General features: G+C 42.3%; 1 protein-coding gene across 1 annotated transcript in view; it reads right to left on the bottom strand.

Annotated features, from left to right (window-relative positions):
* Positions 1 to 19,134, bottom strand: part of GPC5 (glypican 5) — a 1,026,336-nt gene that overhangs the window by 506,648 nt on the left and 500,554 nt on the right. The window contains exon 7 of the mRNA XM_074983055.1: positions 5,310 to 5,472. Coding sequence (XP_074839156.1) covers positions 5,310 to 5,472 — 163 coding nt within the window. The remainder of the gene's footprint in view (positions 1 to 5,309; positions 5,473 to 19,134) is intronic.

Below are 19,134 nucleotides of genomic sequence, written 5' to 3'. Positions count from 1 at the left end.
ATGATTTCATGATCACTTTCACCCAAGCAGCCTCCCACATTCAAATTCTCGACCAAGTCCTCCTTATTTGTCAAAATCAAATCCAGAACAGTTTCTCCCCTGGTGGCTTTTTCAACTTTTTGGAATAAAAAATTGTCTCCAATGCAGTCTAAGAACTTATTGGATAGTCTGTGCCCCGCTGTATTAGTGTCCCAGCATATATCTGGATAGTTAAAGTCCCCCATCACCACCAAATCCTGGGCTCTGGATGATTTTGTTAGTTGCTTAAGAAAAGCATCATCCACTTCTTCCACGTGGTTAGGTGGCCTGTAGTAGACTCCTAACAGGACATCACCCTTGTTTTTTACCCCTCTTAAACTAACCCACAGACTCTCAACACGTCCATCTCCTATGTCCATCTCCACCTCAGTCCAAGTGTGTACATTTTTTATATATAAGGCAACACCTCCCCCCGTTTTTCCCTGTCTATCTTTCCTAACCAGGCTGTACCCTTCAATACCAACATTCCAATCATGTGTATTATCCCACCAAGTTTCTGTGATGCCAATGATATCATAGTTGTATTTATTTATTAGCACTTCTGGTTCTTCCTGCTTATTACCCATACTTCTTGCACTGGTATATAGGCATCTCAGATATTGATTTGAACTTGCCCCCCAGTTTTTTCCTGGCCCTCTTTTTACTCTGACATTGTTGCCCATGCTCCCTCCTACTTCCGACCCATCTCCCAGATTTCCATGTTCTCCACTTACCTGCGGGCTTTGCTCCCCTGTCCCCAGCAAACCTAGTTTAAAGCCCTCCTCACCAGGTTAGCAAGTCTGTGTCCGAATATAGTCTTTCCCCTCCTCGAAAAGTGAACGCCATCTCTGCCTAGCAATCCTTCCTGAAATAGCATCCCGTGGTTGAAGAAACCAAAGCCTTCCCGGCGACACCATCCACGCAGCCAGGCATTCACCTCTAGGATGCACCTGTCTCTGCCCGGGCCCCTACCCACAACAGGAAGGATTGAAGAGAATACCACCTGCGCCCCAAACCCTTTCACCCGTGCCCCCAGAGCCCTGTCGTCACTCTTGACCTGCTCAGCATTACACCTCACAGTATCACTAGTGCCCACATGGATGAGAAGCATGGGATAGTAGTCTGAGGGTCGGACAATCCTCGACAATGCCTCTGTAACATCTCGGATACGGGCCCCAGGCAGGCAGCATACCTCCCGAGCCGAAATGTCAGGGCGACAGATGGATGCCTCTGTCCCCCTCAAAAGAGAGTCTCCAACCGCCCACCAACCAACCACCATCAAATTAATTTACCATAATATCAATTCACTTGTTACTAATTCACAAAATATACTGAGTATTATGCTGTCATTAGATGAGTTGTTTGCAATAAGAGAATAATTTGCAAATTGCTGGGACAAATTGAGGTCTCTTATTCTGTAAGCAGAGTATGGCTACGTCTACACTGGCACAAAACTTCGAAATGGCCATGCAAATGCAAATGGGCATTTTGAAGATTGCTAATGAGGTGCTGAAATGCATATTCAGTGTCTCATTAGCATGCTGCAGGCCACTGCTCTTCAAAATTGCCATGTTTCACTGCTTTGTGGCTCAATTCATTCAGCTGATAGGAATAAGGGGGTCTCAAAGTTGGCAGGGTCCTTTCAAAAAGGACCTCTGACTGGACGAGCCATGGGGGAGCAAAACTTAACAATTTTAAAGAACCGCAGTCGGCAGCATGCTAATGAGGTGCTGAATATGCATTTCAGAGCCTCATTAGTAATCTTCAAAGCGGCCATTTGCATGGCCATTTCGAAGTTTTGTGCCAGTGTAGACAAGGCCTACATGTTTAAACTACAACACAAGAGCCTACTGCATGCCACAATATTTCAACTATTTGGTGCCTCAGATCAAATGCTGTCATTCAGCTCTTTTAAATCTGCTTTGCAAGTTAGTTTCACCAATTTATTGATATATAGAAAGACCAAAAATTAAACCTCATAGAAACAGAAAATGACCCATCTTCATATTTTCCTAGCTCCACATCATGTCTGCATGCTGTCTCTGGTGGTCTCCTGCCTGTTTTATCAAAAACTAAAACTTAACAGCAATGACATTCTTGGTAGCTAGTAGGCAGCCCAATGATATATTTTGAGAGAAGTAGAGTGAGGGAGAGGGATTCAACTAGGAGTTGCTAAAATCTATGTCACCAATTCCCAACTCTGATCAATGACTGACTCTTCATGTCTAATTTTATAATACTTGAGAACTGTAACCTACTTTGGAAAGCCATTCATGTCACCTTGATGAATAAAAGTTTTGTAGTATATAAAATGCAATGTGAAAGTGTAAAATACCAAAGAAGATATTAGTTATTAAAAGCAATGACATAATGGCTATGTCTACACTAGCCCCAAACTTCGAAATGGCCATGTAAATGGCCATTTCGAAGTTTACTAATGAAGCTCTGAAATACATATTCAGCACCTCATTAGCATGCGGGCAGCCATGGCACTTTGAAATTGACGAGGCTCGCCGCCACGTGGCTCGTCCAGACGGGGCTCCTTTTCAAAAGGACCCCACCTACTTCGAAGTCCCCTTATTCCTGTGAGCAGATGGGAAAAAGGGGACTTTGAAGTAGGTGGGGTCCTTTCGAAAAGGAGCACCGTTGGGACAAGCCATGCGGTGGCGAGCTGTGTCAATTTCGAAGTGCCGTGGCCGCCCGCATGCTAATGAGGCGCTGAATATGTATTTCAGCACTTCATTAGTGAACTTCGAAATGGCCATTTGCATGGCGATTTTGAAGTTTGGGGCTAGTGTAGACACGGCCAATGTCTCCAGAAAGATCCAAATGCTTCCAAAGAGATTAATGAATTTAAATGGCATGATAAACTTACATGGGTTCAGAAGCTCAGATGTTCAGAAAGTGGTGGTTAAACTCAACTGTTCTTTCACCCTTGTAACTTTTCACTCATGTGTACCCAAAGATCAAGTGTGGATTTTTTTCTTATAAAAGTTTACACAGTACTCCCAGGATCACTGAACCCAAAATGGGAGAAATGGCTGTGTCAGAGAATAGCACGCAAGTTGTCTTACATGACATAAACGCAGATCAAACACAAATATAGCAAAAACAGTAGTTACAAAAGGTTTGTGGATTAAAAAAATGTTTAAAAACACAACAAAACTCAGATCTAGGAGATCATCCCTGATTGATGAACACTGACTGTAGTCAACCCCAGGCTAAATTTCAATGTGTTCAAAGTTCATGTCATGCATTTTCCAGAGTGCTAATTATGACCACCACAATAAACGTAACTCTTGAATTTATAAATGAAAACCGCAGGTAGGAAGAAAGAATTTTCTTTGTGTGAAGCATTTGAATCAAATATATTCCTGGCATAAACCAGTGCCCTCAGTCAAAGCCAGTTAAATGGTATCTACTTACATTATGGCTGAATATAGAGCCCTTTGTGTTTTACTGCTAGTTACTGCAGATTAACAAGAAACATTGCCTGTTTCTTTTTTTTTTTTTAATTTGTTTCCTGTGTACTGCTAGGGAAACAGAATAACCCCGTCACATCCCAGAAGCTCTCCATACATATTTACATGAAAAAGGCACATGTGAGGATTCAAACAAAGACCGCAAGTAACCTATGTTTAATTCTATGCCTATTTAGGAAGGCACTGAAGCATACATATTGAAGGTAAGATCATGTTGAAATCCTATTTTAGAAGCTTACAGTTCAGTTTGACCAAAGCATGTGTTTTAATTGCTTTTCCAAAAGTGATGTTTTTCTCCACCGGGATATGAAGATCTTCACCTCTGATAAATCTAATATGTCAGAACAGCATCTAATTAGATGAAGATACAGATTCTGTGGAAAAAAATGGCTAACTGGTACATAAGAAAGAAGAAAAAAATATAGCAAAGAAAATAAAAAGTGTATGGTTCTTACTGTTGTCCCTTGACAATGTAATACTTTGAACAAAAGTGACATCTTGGAAGTGTCGTCTTCAGAGTCAACTCATCCCAAGAAGAGTATTCATGGAATACATGGTACATAAAATGAATTCAAACCAACTTTAGTTGTAAATATTTGATTTTGAACTGCTTTTAAATTCTGTAATGTTCAAAGAAGCCAACAGGAGTTCAGTGACCAAATCCCAATGAAATTCAATGGACTTTGCATACCAAACTTCCCTAAAATACCTAGATAAATCTTATTTCAAAAGTCAATTATCAGATTGGAAATGCATATGAAGTGTAACATCAGGCAGCCAACAGATCCTTGGGGTTTTATTGTAACCATTTATAATCTTCTTTTCAATTAGTATTGAATGTTTTGGATGATTTAGCATTATCACAAAACTACCACATACACACTGTTGAATAGAAGAATGCCGTTAACTTACCTGTTAATGTATGAAGGGTCACTGGGGCTACAGCCAAAGCAATACAACAGTACTGGATCAACGGCCAAATTCACTCATCAAAACATGTTTATACATTGTTTTCTCCAATGTTTCTAGGGAAGATTTGAAAAATTTCTCTATGCAAGATTTCTCTATGTTCTCTGAACATTTTATCTATTATGTTAAGCTAGGAATTCATCATGGCCAAGATAGTCTACCACTATTTACTTGAATTAAAACGTAATTTTACAGATATCATACTTTGCAGCACACCAATCCTGTGTCTACACTTGCATTCCTCTTTCAAAAGAGGCATGCAATGAGGGAAATTAAAAATGCAAACAGGGTGCAGATTTACATATCTGGTGCCTCATTTGCATATTCTTCTTTTGAAAGAAGAAAAGTAGTGTAGACGTGGCTCTTTCGAAAGTAAACCCTGTCTTCGAAAGAACCCTTCTTCCTATTTATTTTTTAAACGTGGCTCTACATGGCTTTTATTCTTTCAAAAGAAGCTCTTTTGAAAGAAGAATATGCAAATGAGGCATCAGAAACATAAATCTTCACTTCAATTGCAATTTTAATTTCCCTCATTTGCATGCCTCTTTTGAAAGAGGAATGCCAGTGTAGACACAGCCCACATTTTTGCCATCAGACACCAGTCAAATCAAGAAGATACAGATTAAGATAAAATTCACTGTAATACCTATAACATGAAGATACAATTCCTCTATTCAGCTAATTTTCAGTCTTATTTAGTACATGTCCTACTTTATGAAACTTAGCTACTTTGCTTACCGCTATCACCTTCAAAGAAAAAAAATAATATTCCTTAAAGTCTACTACACTAATTCACTTTTTAAATGTTTAAATAAGTGGAGCTAGAATCATGGGACTTACAGTCAGTGATCTGCAGACCTCTCTTTACTTCCCAATTTCCTGATCCTCCACAGCCATCCTCATCATCACAGTCTCCACTGACTTCTTCATCCATACTTCCACCGCTGCCTGTTTGTAGTAGACCCCAAGTCTCATGTTTAGGCAATGATTTGCCCTGCAACTGCTGCAAGAACAAAATGAAGTATGCCAATTATCAACAGAGATAAGATGCTTCAAAAGGCTCAGAAATTTAGTTTGCATGAGAACTCAAAAGTTCACACACAGCTCTAGCACCCAAACCTGCAGACTAAAAATCAGTCTGCTGGTCTGATAAGATCAGGTAGTCTTGTTTTATTTACTAAAACTTCCCATATTCAGGAACCCTACTTCAAGTTAGCTGGGGCTTGCATTTGTAATACCATTATGTGCAAATGCAGAGGTGTCCAATGGTGCATATTTTAGAAATAAATCATGGGAACTAAGATGAGTGCCCAGACTTCTCAGCTTGAATTACTGGTTGACCACACTGGAGTCAACAAAGTCAGTTGGACTCACCGCAAAAATCAAAAGTAAATATTAATACTTTTAGTGGTTCAGTGAATAGTTAGTAGTATTCATTCACATCTATACTGAGTTTGGGAGATACAAAGTGCTATATAAATGTTATCATACCTTTTAGTTTGCGCTTCAGAAAAGATTTTGATCAGTGTGTATTCCACATTAAGCTGTGAGTCATCTGTTACTGTATATGAAAGTACATACAGGAACTCTCATAACAGTACTAGGGCCAGAACAACTGCTAATGTCCATCAATTAGCACCAATTTACTTCTATCGGGTCTGAGCAATTTATAAAGCTGTAGTGGGAAGCATACGGCCCGTGGGGCAGATCTGCCCTCCCAGCTTATTTGGATCTAGCCCAAGGCAAGGCTCAGGGCATTTCCCCACAGTGGGACAAGCCATTATCCATATTCCAGCCCCACAGCAAGTCTCTGAACCTTAGCACTATCTCCCGTCCCCCAACCATGGGGCAGGAGTGTGAGTGCTGACTTGCCTCACTGTCGGGAGAATACCCTGCAGTCAAATCCCTATATTGAGTCTTTTCATATAACTTTGTATTAAGTCTTTTTCATAATACAGACACATATTTTTCATAATATAGAAACTTTGTATTGTCTTTTTCTAATATATAAACTGTGTATTTATAATGTTATAGTTCTTGCTATGTCTACATGAGAGGGTTTTTCTGGCAAAACTGGGCTTTTGTTGGAAAAAACTTGTGGAGCCTTTACATGCAAAATCTGCTCTGTCAACAGTCTGGCCACAAAACTTGGTACATCCACTGGCAGCGTTATACCCCTCTGCTTTCAGGCATGCCTTTTTAGACAGTTTTCTGTTGACAAACAGCCATGGAGATGCTCTGGGGCCCTTTTGTTAATAGACAGGGCATCCGGTTCACCACACAGCCCTATTTGCAGATCCTGTTTGCCAGCGATTCTGTCAAGAGAGGGCCAGGCAGTCTGGCTGCTCTCTGTCAACAGAGCAGATTGTTCCTTTGATCTGCTTTAATGCGTAGACGCAATCTGCTGACAGAAGCTTTGCCGGGACATCCCTTCCAACAGTCATGTCTTTTGACAGAGGCTTCTTGTGATGTAGAGAATAGTTATGGTAAAAGAAAAAGTCTTTGTATTAGAAGTAGAATAGATCTCTCCCCTTTAACTTAAAAGTGGTTCTATTCTTGAGGAATGAGATGTGAATGAAAGCTGAAAGAACTGGGCTTGTTTAGTTTGCAGAAAAGAAGATTGAGGGGGGACATGATAGCAGTTTTCAGGTATCTAAAAGAGTGTTGTAAGGAGGAGGGAGAAAACTTGTTCATTTTGGGCTCTGAGGATAGAACAAGAGGCAATGGACTTCAACTGCAGCAGGGGAGGTTTAGGTTGGACATTTGGAAAAAGTTCCTAACTGTCAGGGTGGTCAAACAGTGGAATAAATTGCCAAGGGAGGTTGTGGAATCTCCATCGCTGGAGATATTTAAGAACAGGTTAGATAGATGTCTGTCAGGGATGGTTTAGACAGTACTAGGTCCTGTCATTGGGGCAGGGGGCTGGACTCGAGGGCCTCTCAAGGTCCCTTCCAGTCCTAGTATTCGATGATTCTATGATTCTATGAATGAGATGTGAAAGGTAAGCACCTTCCAGGATGAACAGCTGCAATAGTTGGAAAGGGGAAGAGTAAGAGTCAAACCTAAATAAATACACCAATACACTGTCAAGTGGGCTCACTGTGAAGAGACCAGACATATGGAAAGCCCAGGGGATTCAGAAGCAAGTACCCTTTTGTGAAGCAGATCTGGAGTTATAAAAAAACACTTTCTTTGAAGCTGAAGGAGGCAGCAGTGGGGAAGCAATATCTAATTAAGAACTAACTGACACAGCTAAAGCACAGAGATTTGCATTAGAGGGAAACACCTATAAATGTGGAGTGTCTTGCACGGTCTCTTGTCAATATTGGAGCATTGATCCAGATTGTCAGAAGTCTGGCTCTTTCCCTCTCCCATCTAACTCACTTGGTCAAGTTAAAGGGAGCAGCAAGCTGGCAGCTAAACAACAAGACAGAGTGTTTGTGTGCATATATATATATATATATATATATATATATATATATACACATATATATTAGTGCACGAGTGTAGCTTTATATGCATATCTTGAAGTACAAGACCCCAAGCTTGTTGGGAGCCGGGTCAGTGAGGTGATTTTTGCTTCTCACTTGTGTGTGGTGCCCAACTGATTTTTCTGTGGGTGAGAGGCCCCAAACCAAGAAAGGTTCCCCATCCCTGCTCTATTGTTTGATTATTCACAACTGTTTGCCAAAGATGGTCAGCTCATAGTGCTTCAGATTTTTTTAAATCAAATTACTATTGCAAAAAGTAATGTGACTCTTAAATGAGAACAAGAGTTTAGTACTTCAGTCATGCCTCTGTTAAGCCAGTGCCCTCCCACAAAATTAACTCAGTGGCATGAACACATCCATGCTGACTCATCACCAACAAATCCTTCCACCAACAGATGTGAGTTATACAAGGAAAATCTATGTCTAACTATTGTCAAAACTCCACACTGCTTAACTTGAGAGACTGACAAGATTGTATCTTGAGATGTGCTTTTTCCTTCATAACCTGTGCCTTTGTAACTACCTTAAAACAGGATTACACCAAGACTTTATATTTTTCAAGCTACCTAAATACTAGCCAAAGTAATAATGTTTTGAGCTCTCTGGTCTTTCCATTTTCAGCATAGCACTAGCCTAGCATTAGACTAATGAGATTTCAAGGATCCCTATGCAGCTGCTTTAAGTACAAACTTGACATTGAAAAAACACTTCCCTGCAACCTTATCAAAACTTTTCTTTGAATTTATGGCAGTTAGTAAATAGTTAGAAAGTGAAAGAACAATTTTTCTTTTTTCTTTTGTTTTCCTTTCAAACTATTTTCTTAATTATACAAAAGGAAAAAAATGAACACCTCAATATAAATTTACATCTATCTCCACCATTGGTTGTTCTCTGCAAAGCACAGAGTGCTAATAAAAAAGTTCTTCATTCCATGTTAAGATCTTTTTACTTCTTAAAACTTAAAAGCTAGTCTTACATCACTAATAAGATTACAAGTAAACTGAAAAATCCCTCAATTTATGTTTATATTGTTCTGTTGGAAATTTTATATAAACCTGTAATTTAAAGGGAAAAAAAGCAATTAATTAGTGGAGATTTTCTTACTGTATGCACTTAATGAACACTGCAATTGGACAACAATTTCAATACCTTGCCATCATGTAAAATTCATAAAGGAACTCAGCTTTTTAACTGTGGAAATAAGCAACAGAATATGATGTTTTAACATCTTTGGATTATACTTTTTGTAAGTAATGTACCCAGATAATTTGTATCAAAGCATTTTAAAATAGTTGGTAGTGAAGGTCTCTAGATCATTAATGTTGATTTTTCATAAATCTTAGAACACCAGCAAAATTTCAGGGGATTGAACGAAACCCATGTGGTTTCAATATTTTAAAACAAAATGGAATTTATAGACCTGTCATTGACATAAGTCTCAGACTGGATAAAGGAGCAGTTCACATGACACTCAATTAATAAAGAATTGATAGAGGGTAATATTATTAAAGCCAATAACTATGAAAAGAAAGAAATAATAGGAAGATAATAATAGAATAATAATAATCTAAAGAAAAAATAGATCTTGTCAACTTTACGTTTGCTGATCAACATAATACAATTAATGTAACACACTCTTATTTATGAAATGCATTAGACATGGTATCATACAAAATTTTGACTAAGAAACTAGACTGATCCAAAGTTAACATGACACACTGAAGTAGATTACGAAGTGGCTAACAGTTCTCAAAATGTATTTATAAATAATCATGGTATGAAGGGGTCTCTGCCCTGCACTGGTGCTACAAGGGTTAAAACCAAATCTAGGGAGTCTAAGTGATAGGTACCCCTAGTGAAACTGAAGAAATTAGGGCACAGTTGTGAGAAGCCACAGATCAAGGAAGGGAGTTTGCTGTAATGTGCCTGAGGGGGAAGGTGTTTCCCTAGAGGGCTGCATCACTAGCACTGGGAGAGGGCTGAGTCACTAGCACGGGGAAAGGCCTTGCTAAGTCTGACAGGCTTGAAGCACGAGGAGGAGAGAGCTTAGGGCAGGAGCCAAAGGGGCTAGGGAAGTATGCCGCGGAAGGAGGCAGTGACAGAGTTGGAGGAGAGGCAGTGAGAGGCTGCTTCAAAAGGGGCCCAGAGCAGATGTCACGCCTGTCCTCCACTTTTCTCCTCAAATTTACCAGCAACGAAGGTAGCCAGGAGGTACTTCAGTTTGCCTCTGGAATGAGTCTAGATTGAGGACTGAAGTGGGACCTGAGGCAAGAGACAAGATGGTGGGCTGCTGCTCCCCAGAGAAAAGGGAGGGACAATAGTACTGGGGCTCCACTGGAGGGCTGTGCCTCAAGGCAGATGGTGCATAAAAGGACCTGCGGTTGATCTGGACAGAGAGCAGAACAAAAATGACAAGGGCGAGACACCAGTGGTAGGGTCTACCCAGGGGGTGGGAGGGGAGGGAATCGACAGAGCTAATTCCTCGTGTGATCAGTGGAGGCAGGGTGGCTAATTGAACCCTGAAATGTTTTGCATAAAGTCCCACAGGAATTGAGACACATTTCATTTGTGTCCTAGAAGAAAACAAAATGAGTCATTTCTGACAAAGTCTGTACATGACACAAATATTTGAAGGAGTGGTAAATAATGATGAGGGCAGGCCACTGATATAGAGTGCTCTGGATTATTTAGCAAACTGGGGACATGTGAATAATATGTATTTCACTATGGTTTAAGGTCATACATCTAGTAACATAGAATGTAGGCCATGCTCACTGGGGATACAGGGATTCTGAAAAAAGATGTCAGATCATGGCAAATAATCAACTGAATATCATCTGCCAGTGACAGGGCAAATGCAATCCTTTTATAGATAGCCAAGGGCTGGAAGGGAGGAAACATGAGTTCTAGTCCTTGCTCAAAGTCATTGAGATTGAGGATTTGAAATTGAGCTGCCCACATCCCAGGGGAGTGTTCTATGCTCATTATCTTCTGTGGCTTAGGTATGTGCTGATACTGTCTATCAGAGCGGCCTCGGAAGGCAAGAATGGTGGAAGAATGCCTTGTTGAGCGTCCTGCCAGGGCTTAGTGTAGGCTTGGAACATAACACACTTCCATGTTGATCAGGTTTGGGTGAAACTGAGGGCATTTACCACTAAAACAGAAAAAAAAAATGTTGCTAATGAGGCATAGTAGATTTCCCAGGGCATATGTATTATGTGTATGTTGCTAACAAAAAGATGTTCAAATCATAGCTAGGTAAGGCTTTTGCATTAGAAAAGAGTCCTGCAGATCCATAGAGCCCAGAGTGGGTAAGGGCTGGTACCTGAATTAAGGTTTCTTCTTGAGTCCCATCTATAAGAATAGGTGCCCTCAGAAGAAAAAGAGTGGGGGCGCCTAAATGTACAGGGTCACACCTTAAGCACTTGGTAGGATATAGACAGGATGCCCCAAATAATGCAATTAATAGTAGATGCTGAGTGGCTCAGCAGTGTTAGGCTTTAGGTGCCTTTCCACGTCTACAAGCAGAAACTTAGGCATGATTGGAATTTAGGCACCTTCAAGTTTAGGCATAAAATGAACCAGGGATTCTGAGGAGAAATGTTAGTCTTAATGCCTATGATGAGAGTTAGGTGCCTCAGCCCTTTTGTGGCTCTATCAACAAGTAATTATACAAACAACATAAATTTGATAATAGAAGGCTGTTAAATCTGGCAGATAACAGTTTAACAAGATCTGGTGTCTGGAAGATGAATCTAGGTAAAAGTAGACTAAAAAGAAGTTATTTATAAAACAAGAAGGCTAATTATCCATTGGTCCAGCTTACCATGGATCGCACTGGATTGTTCATCGCTGGACATATAGAAAAAATGAAAAAATTTGAGGCTTTTCTACAGCCACAGTTACTAGCTTTGAAGGAGGAATTAATTACAGGAATTTCTGCAGCCCATGTTATGCAGCTGGTGTGACTCGATGATCAGAGTGGTCTCCTCTGGCTTAAAAAATAACCCAAATCTTTCAGTATGCTTATAATGCTTCTTTGGGGGTGTCAAGCACTAAGGCTGTGGTCACACTAGCAGCTCATTTCGAAAATTTGTTTGAGATGATGGGCAATTTTGAAATGAGCAAGAGAGCGGCTACACAGCAATTGCTTATTTCGAAATTAACTTTGAAATTAAAAGGCGTTCATTTCGAAATCGTTATTCCACTCCTGTGTTGGGAATAACGCCTTCTTTTCAATGTTAATTTCGAAATTAAATGTTTGTAGCTGCTCTCTGGCTGCCATTTGGAAATGAAAAGTCCTCCACAGAGCCAGCCCCTCCCACCAGCAGCTGGAGCTCTATGGCTGTCAGCTGTGAGTACCTTAAAGCTGCATGGACACAGAAACCCCATGCAGGAAGCTGAGAGTGTGTTGGCAGACACAGGAGCATGAGGTGGTCAAACGACACTCCCTAGCACCCCCAGAAAGATGGATGGCCAGCAGCCAAGACTCCCAGGATCCCTGTGGAGCCAAGGGGTCCAGGCAGCAGGGCTCCCAGGGCTCTGGGCAGCCTCCAAAGAGGAGGGGGACCTGCTGGCCTTCTGGGGGGATGAGGACATCCTGCTTAGGACAGAGGGGCAGAAGAAAAATGCGGATGCCTTTGCCTGCCTTGCCAGCAATTTTGCTGCAAGGGGCCACCCCCTCTGGACCTCTGACTAGATCTGCTCCAAAGTGAAGGAGCTGCAGCAGGGCTATGCCTGAGCAAGGGAATCTGCCAGGCAGTCAGGGGCAGTGCCGGCCACCTGCCCCTATTTCAGGGAGCTCCACCAGCTGCTGGGACCCAGGGAGGCTGCACTACCCAAGGATACCCTGGACATGGCAAAACCGGAGGGGCAGGGCAAGGAGCCCCAGCCAGGACCCTTGATGCCCCCCCCGCTGCAGGCCCCAAAGTACCTGCTGGCACTGGGGACAGTGACAGTGAGAGCGAGGGACTGCTGTGCATTGCTGAGCCCTCTGAGGGCCCCAGCCAGGCTACCTCCACCCGGGCCTCCCCTGAACCACTAGAGGAACCCTCAGGTAGGACCGGGCATGGGGTGCCCTGGTCAGGTGGGGAGAGCGATCCCTGACACAGCCGGTACAGGCCGGGGCACATGGCCATGGGCCAGGGACCTGGGGATGGCCATCATCACGGCTGTGGGGGGTGGCTTGCACGGAGCCATGGGCTGCCATGAGGGTCAGAAGCCTGGGATGGCTGGGTCAGCCATGCTAACGGCCCAGCATTGATGGACCTCCACAGCAGACAGGCCACCCCAGAGCCCCTCACCACAAGCAGGGTGGGATGGTGGTGGGGACAAGGCTGCTGGCCACAGTACCTGGGCTCATGGCTGATGGGGCACCACCCTCTCGCCTTATGTCTTCACAGCCACGGCATCTGCCAGCCACCCCAACCCCGTGGACATGCCCAGGAGCCCCGCAGCAGCAGAGGAGGGTGAGAGGACGATGCCTTCCTGGACCAGGCACCTTAGTGGGAGGAGCCGCCACTGCAGCTGGGCAGATGATGTGGCGGCAACCCACATGGCTGCATGGCAGAAGCAGAACCACTAGCTGCAGGAATGGCTCTCCATGGAGTGGGAGGCCTGGGACTGGGTGGCTGGGTATCTCAACACCCTGACCTAGGCCTTTGCCAACCATCTGGCCCAGTCACCCGTCCCATGGATGGCCTTCCCATCCTGGTGCCTAGGCCTCCCCCTCGAGGGGACTCTGCTCTTCGCAGCTGTCTCCCCGCCCCCGCTCCTCTCCTGCCCATTGGTCACATGTGGAGCAGAATCCAGCCGCTGTCCAGGGAGTGGCATGTGCCTGGCAGCCCCTGGTGAAGGGGCACCCCTGAGACCATGGCCCAGGACAAGGCAGTCCTGCCGAGGGGAGGCACTGTGTTAGCTGAGTGGGGAAGGCTGCTCTGGCTGGTGCAAGGCCCTAGAGACCCCCATGAGCACCCCCGACCATGCAGCTGTGCTGGAGCCAGAGGTGGCTAGAGAGCAAAGTGCTGATCTCATGAAGGGGAAGCCCCACCATTTGGGGCAGGCATGATGGGAGCAGCAGCAGCATGTCAAGGGTCCACTGTAGGCTGCCTCGGAGAAGGAGGTGCAGGTGCAGTGGGAGGAGCTGCCGCCTGCCACGAGGTGAAGAAGGAGGAGCTGAGCGAGACCACCACCCTGCAGCAGAAGTGGGATGAGAGCCCTCTGTAGGCAGGCACTGAGTCATATCAGGGACCGGGGACATAACCCTCTCTACTATCCGGTGCATTTAAACATCTGGCAAATTCCCAGTCCCAGGAGTGCCAAATAAGAAAGAGCTTACTGTACTAGAGGGTTCTATATTCTATTTCATTATTGCCCATTTGCTCACGTGAAAAACTCTGCCTAATATGTGCCCAATTCCCCACTCCCTTTCTCTATTAACCTGGTTAGTAGGAGGACATTTTCTCTAAGAAGAAAAGTATTTCAGTATCTCCTAAAGGCGGCTGGACTTCCAATCAGTTTGACCTTTTCTGGGAGCTCACTTCAGAGCCAGACCATCTTGGCTCCATGTTCACAGACCAGCCTATTCAGGTGCAATCCCATCATCTGCCACACCTGGACTCAGGGTATTTCTATACTTACCAGGGGGTCAGCACGCTGCAATTGATCTTCCAAGAATTGATTTTGCTGTGCATGTGAAGACGTGGCAAAATCAATCTCTCTAGACTCTCTAGACCAGCCATCTCTAGACTTGATCTCTCTAGACTCAGCAATCGATCTCTCTAGACTCAGCCATCTATCTCTCTAGACTCAGTACTAACCCTAGTACTCCACACTGATGTGTAGAGTAAGGGACCTCAACAAGAGCCTGGAAAAGCCCGATCTATATCAGGGAAGAAAGGCGATCCTGATAAGTCAATTCTAGCTAAGCAAATGGCATGGCTAGAATTGCATATCTGGGATCGACTTTGATCCCTAGTGTAAACCAGACCTCAGTTTGGTGAAGGGGGATCAGAGCTGCACAATCCTTTACACCAGCCCGGTTATTAGGATGTTTACAGATTACTTACAAGAATAATTTCTTTCCATATATATATATACTGTTGGGGAAATTCTTCTCAATTATTCTGCAGCGTTCTTGTTAACACACCTCTAGGCAGATTTAAATGGCTGTCTGGAAATAGACTGAATGAGAGTTTCATTTACTTGCAATAACAGAGGTTAGTAAGCCAATCCTCAGCTTGCACTTTCTAGGTAATGGGAATACCTGAGCTAACTCACATTAGTTATGACTGTTCTCTGGACTGACATGCTCTGGCCATTTCGGAAATCCACGCAGAGTTTAAAAAGTCTAGCAGCTACAAATGGGAGAGGGGGAAAAGAATAAGGGAACATAGCAATGTTGACCTAAACTTGAGAATTAAAATAAATATCTTTATAAGAACATTTGGATAAAATGTTTCTAACCAGTAGCCTTATGGAAATCTATAATTAACAAACAAACAACAACCTGGTAAATGATGACCCTTTATGCAAATTTATCTCTGAATTCTAGCTGAAATACATGGGAAGTTCTGCCTGAACAAGATCTTAACACATTAGTAACTTACTGGCTTCTGTAGGTCCTTTATATTACTTCTATATCATCGCTGTTCTTTGAAAAAGTTTCCAATTTAGTAGCAGCTGTAGATTTCATTAGCTTTTTATCTTAATGTGATATTCCAATTGGTATCTTACTCCAATTTCACAAATTATTCCTCTTTGTTTATGAACCTTTGAATTCTTTTTCAGTCCATGTGACAGCACTGAATTCTAAATCAATAAGAATTAATTTGGCATTTAAGATTAAACAGGAAGAACACATCAATTAAAAATGTAATCCAGAAAGTAACAAGTATACTCAGGCCGCAGCAAGCTTGCAGAAGTGGAGAATATGCAGAAAAGATCGATATTAACCTGTGTTTGGATATTTCTGAATAATCAGGACAAGTGATTAACTTTGTTTATTATGTTTTTCAGCTAAATATGATGATTCACATAATCTAGTTATGGCTAAAGTGCTTTGACCTTTTTGGTATTCTGTCCTTTTTTATTGATTACTGTTTTGGAGTCTTTGCTTGTTTACTTCCCTGATTTCCTGGTCAAGAGGCATATTCTGATGCCCCAAAGGAAGCTCTAGAGAGCTTACTTCCCCCTTTCAGACAATAGGTAACATTTCCCCCAAACATAATTCTCATGTCAGAGAATACATTAAAAATCACATATGGCACAAAATACACTTCTCATGACCATAGCTAACAATGAAAATGGGACACACAGAAAAAGCACGAATTCTTAGTTTTATTTCTCGGTTATCGGTCTCTAGTTAGTAGTATGTGATTGCAGCTAGAGCTAGAAAGAAGAGCTACCTAGGCATCTCTCTCACTACCTCAGAAACCTGAATGATCAGCTCTGTTAGAAAATCTCCATTTCTGCCTCCCAGATATTTTACAAAATAACTTCACACCCCAAGAATGGCGCATTCCCTTACATCTTCTTACGCTTCCCATTCCTTTCTCACTCTCACTGCAATCTTTGTGCAGCGGTTTCTCCATGGAAGGCAAGGTCAGTGTATTCCCTGTGCCTGCTACTGCTTTGCTCCCAAAAGGGCAGAATGGGAGGCAACACGAGGAAGGAAAAGAGTGATCCTCAGCCCTCCCACACCTCCTCCCACATACGGTGGTGGTAGGTTGAGCTGTCCCCCTGCAATATGGATGATGAGGCAGCATGAAGGAACTCTAAAAATTCTACCATCATGTGGGACTTAGATGTTCCACAGAAAGGGAGACTATATAACCAGCAGGGATAAGAGAGGGTGCAAGAACAACTAGTAGCAAAGGAGGCCATGGCATGCAAAAAGCTCAGAAGAGGTGAAATGTACAAGTTGAGTCCAACATCCTACTCATGAATTAGAGCCTCTTCCTTTACCTTGATATTCAGCTTATCTACCCTGCATGAAGTTAAAGGCCTTCCCTGCATAATTTAAGTCTAGTATGTCACACTGTGCAAAACTGCTCCTGAGACTCTGCTGCTCTTGTGGCAGTAATACTGGTTACTTGATTTAGTTGTGACTGATCACTTCAATTTGGGGCAGCAGAATTATTTAATCCCCTCTTGCCTATACACCAAAGAACTGATTGAATTTAAGTTAGTTTGAGACCTACATACCTAACTTTAGGCTGCCGAGTGCCTTATTAAAGCCTTCGTAACTTCTGCATATAGCTGGGGAAATGAATTCACTTCCATTTATTTGACATTATAATTAAACTTCACATTTATAGTTTTATAAATGGAAGATAGCATATTGAGAAATTAAAAAAAAAGGCTTCCCCACCATTTCAGGCACAGCATTGGTATAGGTTGTTATAGTTTGCAGAAAAGACATAGCTAGATGAAGGATGTAGCTGCAGAATGGATTCCTTATTTTTGGCCTGTTTCAAAATGACAGTTCCCCTTACACTATGAAAACCTATGACTTACAATCCAAATTTAAGTGGGAACTCAGGAAGGCAACACAGAGAGTCTGGCTATCTACATGATGACAAATGCTGACCTTCCAGAAATGAGGATTTTTCTGGTGGGACAATCCATTTGGTGCCTATTGATATTGACACTGCATCTATGGGCACGAGCATAAAGGAAGAGTGAAAGGCTTCGAATGCTGACCTGGAAATGTGTTCATTAGAAAATAGCAGTCAGGAGGAAGACCATAATGTTAATTTCTCATCTCCATGGCAACTGTGTAGGAGACGCTAACAGTGCAGTTATGTCCTCTTTTACATCTCACCAAACACCTTATTTTCAGAAAAAAAGGGAAGAGGATAGTGTTGCAATAGGAAGCAAAAAAGACCACAACCAAGTTATGATTCAAACACTGTCTTTTTTCAAAATTGGCAGGCAACAAGAAGCAGCAGTGATGCTTGCTGATGGAGATTCTGTGTGCCATACAATGGCTTTCTAGAGATGCCAAGAAGCTGATGAATATTGATAATACTGTTAGCAGCTGAATGGTATTGCTTGAGGGAAATTTTTCCAAAATCCATCAGTAAAAGTAGGCAGGTGATATCACTGTTGATACACAGCAGATATTGAAAAATAACCACCAAATTTGTATGAGAGAGCAGCCGAGTAAGTCCTATCAGTTCCTTGACCCAGGAATTTAAATGTTACTGCTTTTTTTTCCCTAAGGAAAACAAGAATCCATGTGAACTGTGAAAGCTGGCTAACACAACATTGGGGAACATGAAAGAAAAACTTGGTCCACAGGCCATTCTTAGATAGGCCAGTTGCCATGTACCACCACAGAACCTTAATAGCATGCTTTGCTCATAAGCAACTTGTTATCCGCACTTGTGTAGCTATGCTTTATATTTCTATCCATCCGAATGCATGAAGTGCCTAGCATTGTAGTAAGAAGGGGTTGCAGATGGCTGACAAGACAGCAGTTTACATAAAGCACTATCCAGTATACAGTCTGAGAGGTCATGGAGTACAACAAGAACTTTTGTGATGGATTTACAAACTTGTCCTATCACAGTGAGTATGGGAGGTTTCCAATATATATCAGGGACACCGGTTACCAAAACAGTGATGCAACATAAAGACTGACTGTGACACTTCATCTTGTTCTACTGCTTAGAATTCCATTTACTGGTCCCTAAAGGAGATTGGAAGTCTTTTAGAAAAATCACTGAAAGAATAAATGGCCTAGAAAATGTATTCGTTAATATAATTGAGATGCCTATACAAATAAATATCTCAAAATTAAAACAAAACAAAACAGCACAAGCCACAAAACCCATAACCCATGCAACCTAAAATTATTTTGTAGACTACACCCAGACACACACATGCATCCCATACTTTTTTAAAGAAACTGATATGCACCAAAAATACAAATGGTTCAGTCATCACCAGTTGCTCACTCTTTAACTATCCATTACAGAATATTCTGATTGCTCTGTAAAATGATCTGGGAGACCATACCTGTAAAAACTGGACATAGAACCAGTACTATTTCAAAACAGAAGACCATGTTATTTTATGCTGCACTCAACCACAGTGGGACTGATGTTAATACATTAGGAAGAGGAGGGAAAGGAGGAGGAAGGAATTACTTTTGTAGAGTTTTCCCTCAG

This window comes from Carettochelys insculpta, chromosome 1, assembly GCF_033958435.1.
Source record: "Carettochelys insculpta isolate YL-2023 chromosome 1, ASM3395843v1, whole genome shotgun sequence".
Lineage (NCBI taxonomy): Eukaryota > Metazoa > Chordata > Testudines > Carettochelyidae > Carettochelys > Carettochelys insculpta.
This window is presented reverse-complemented; position numbering and strand designations above follow the sequence as displayed.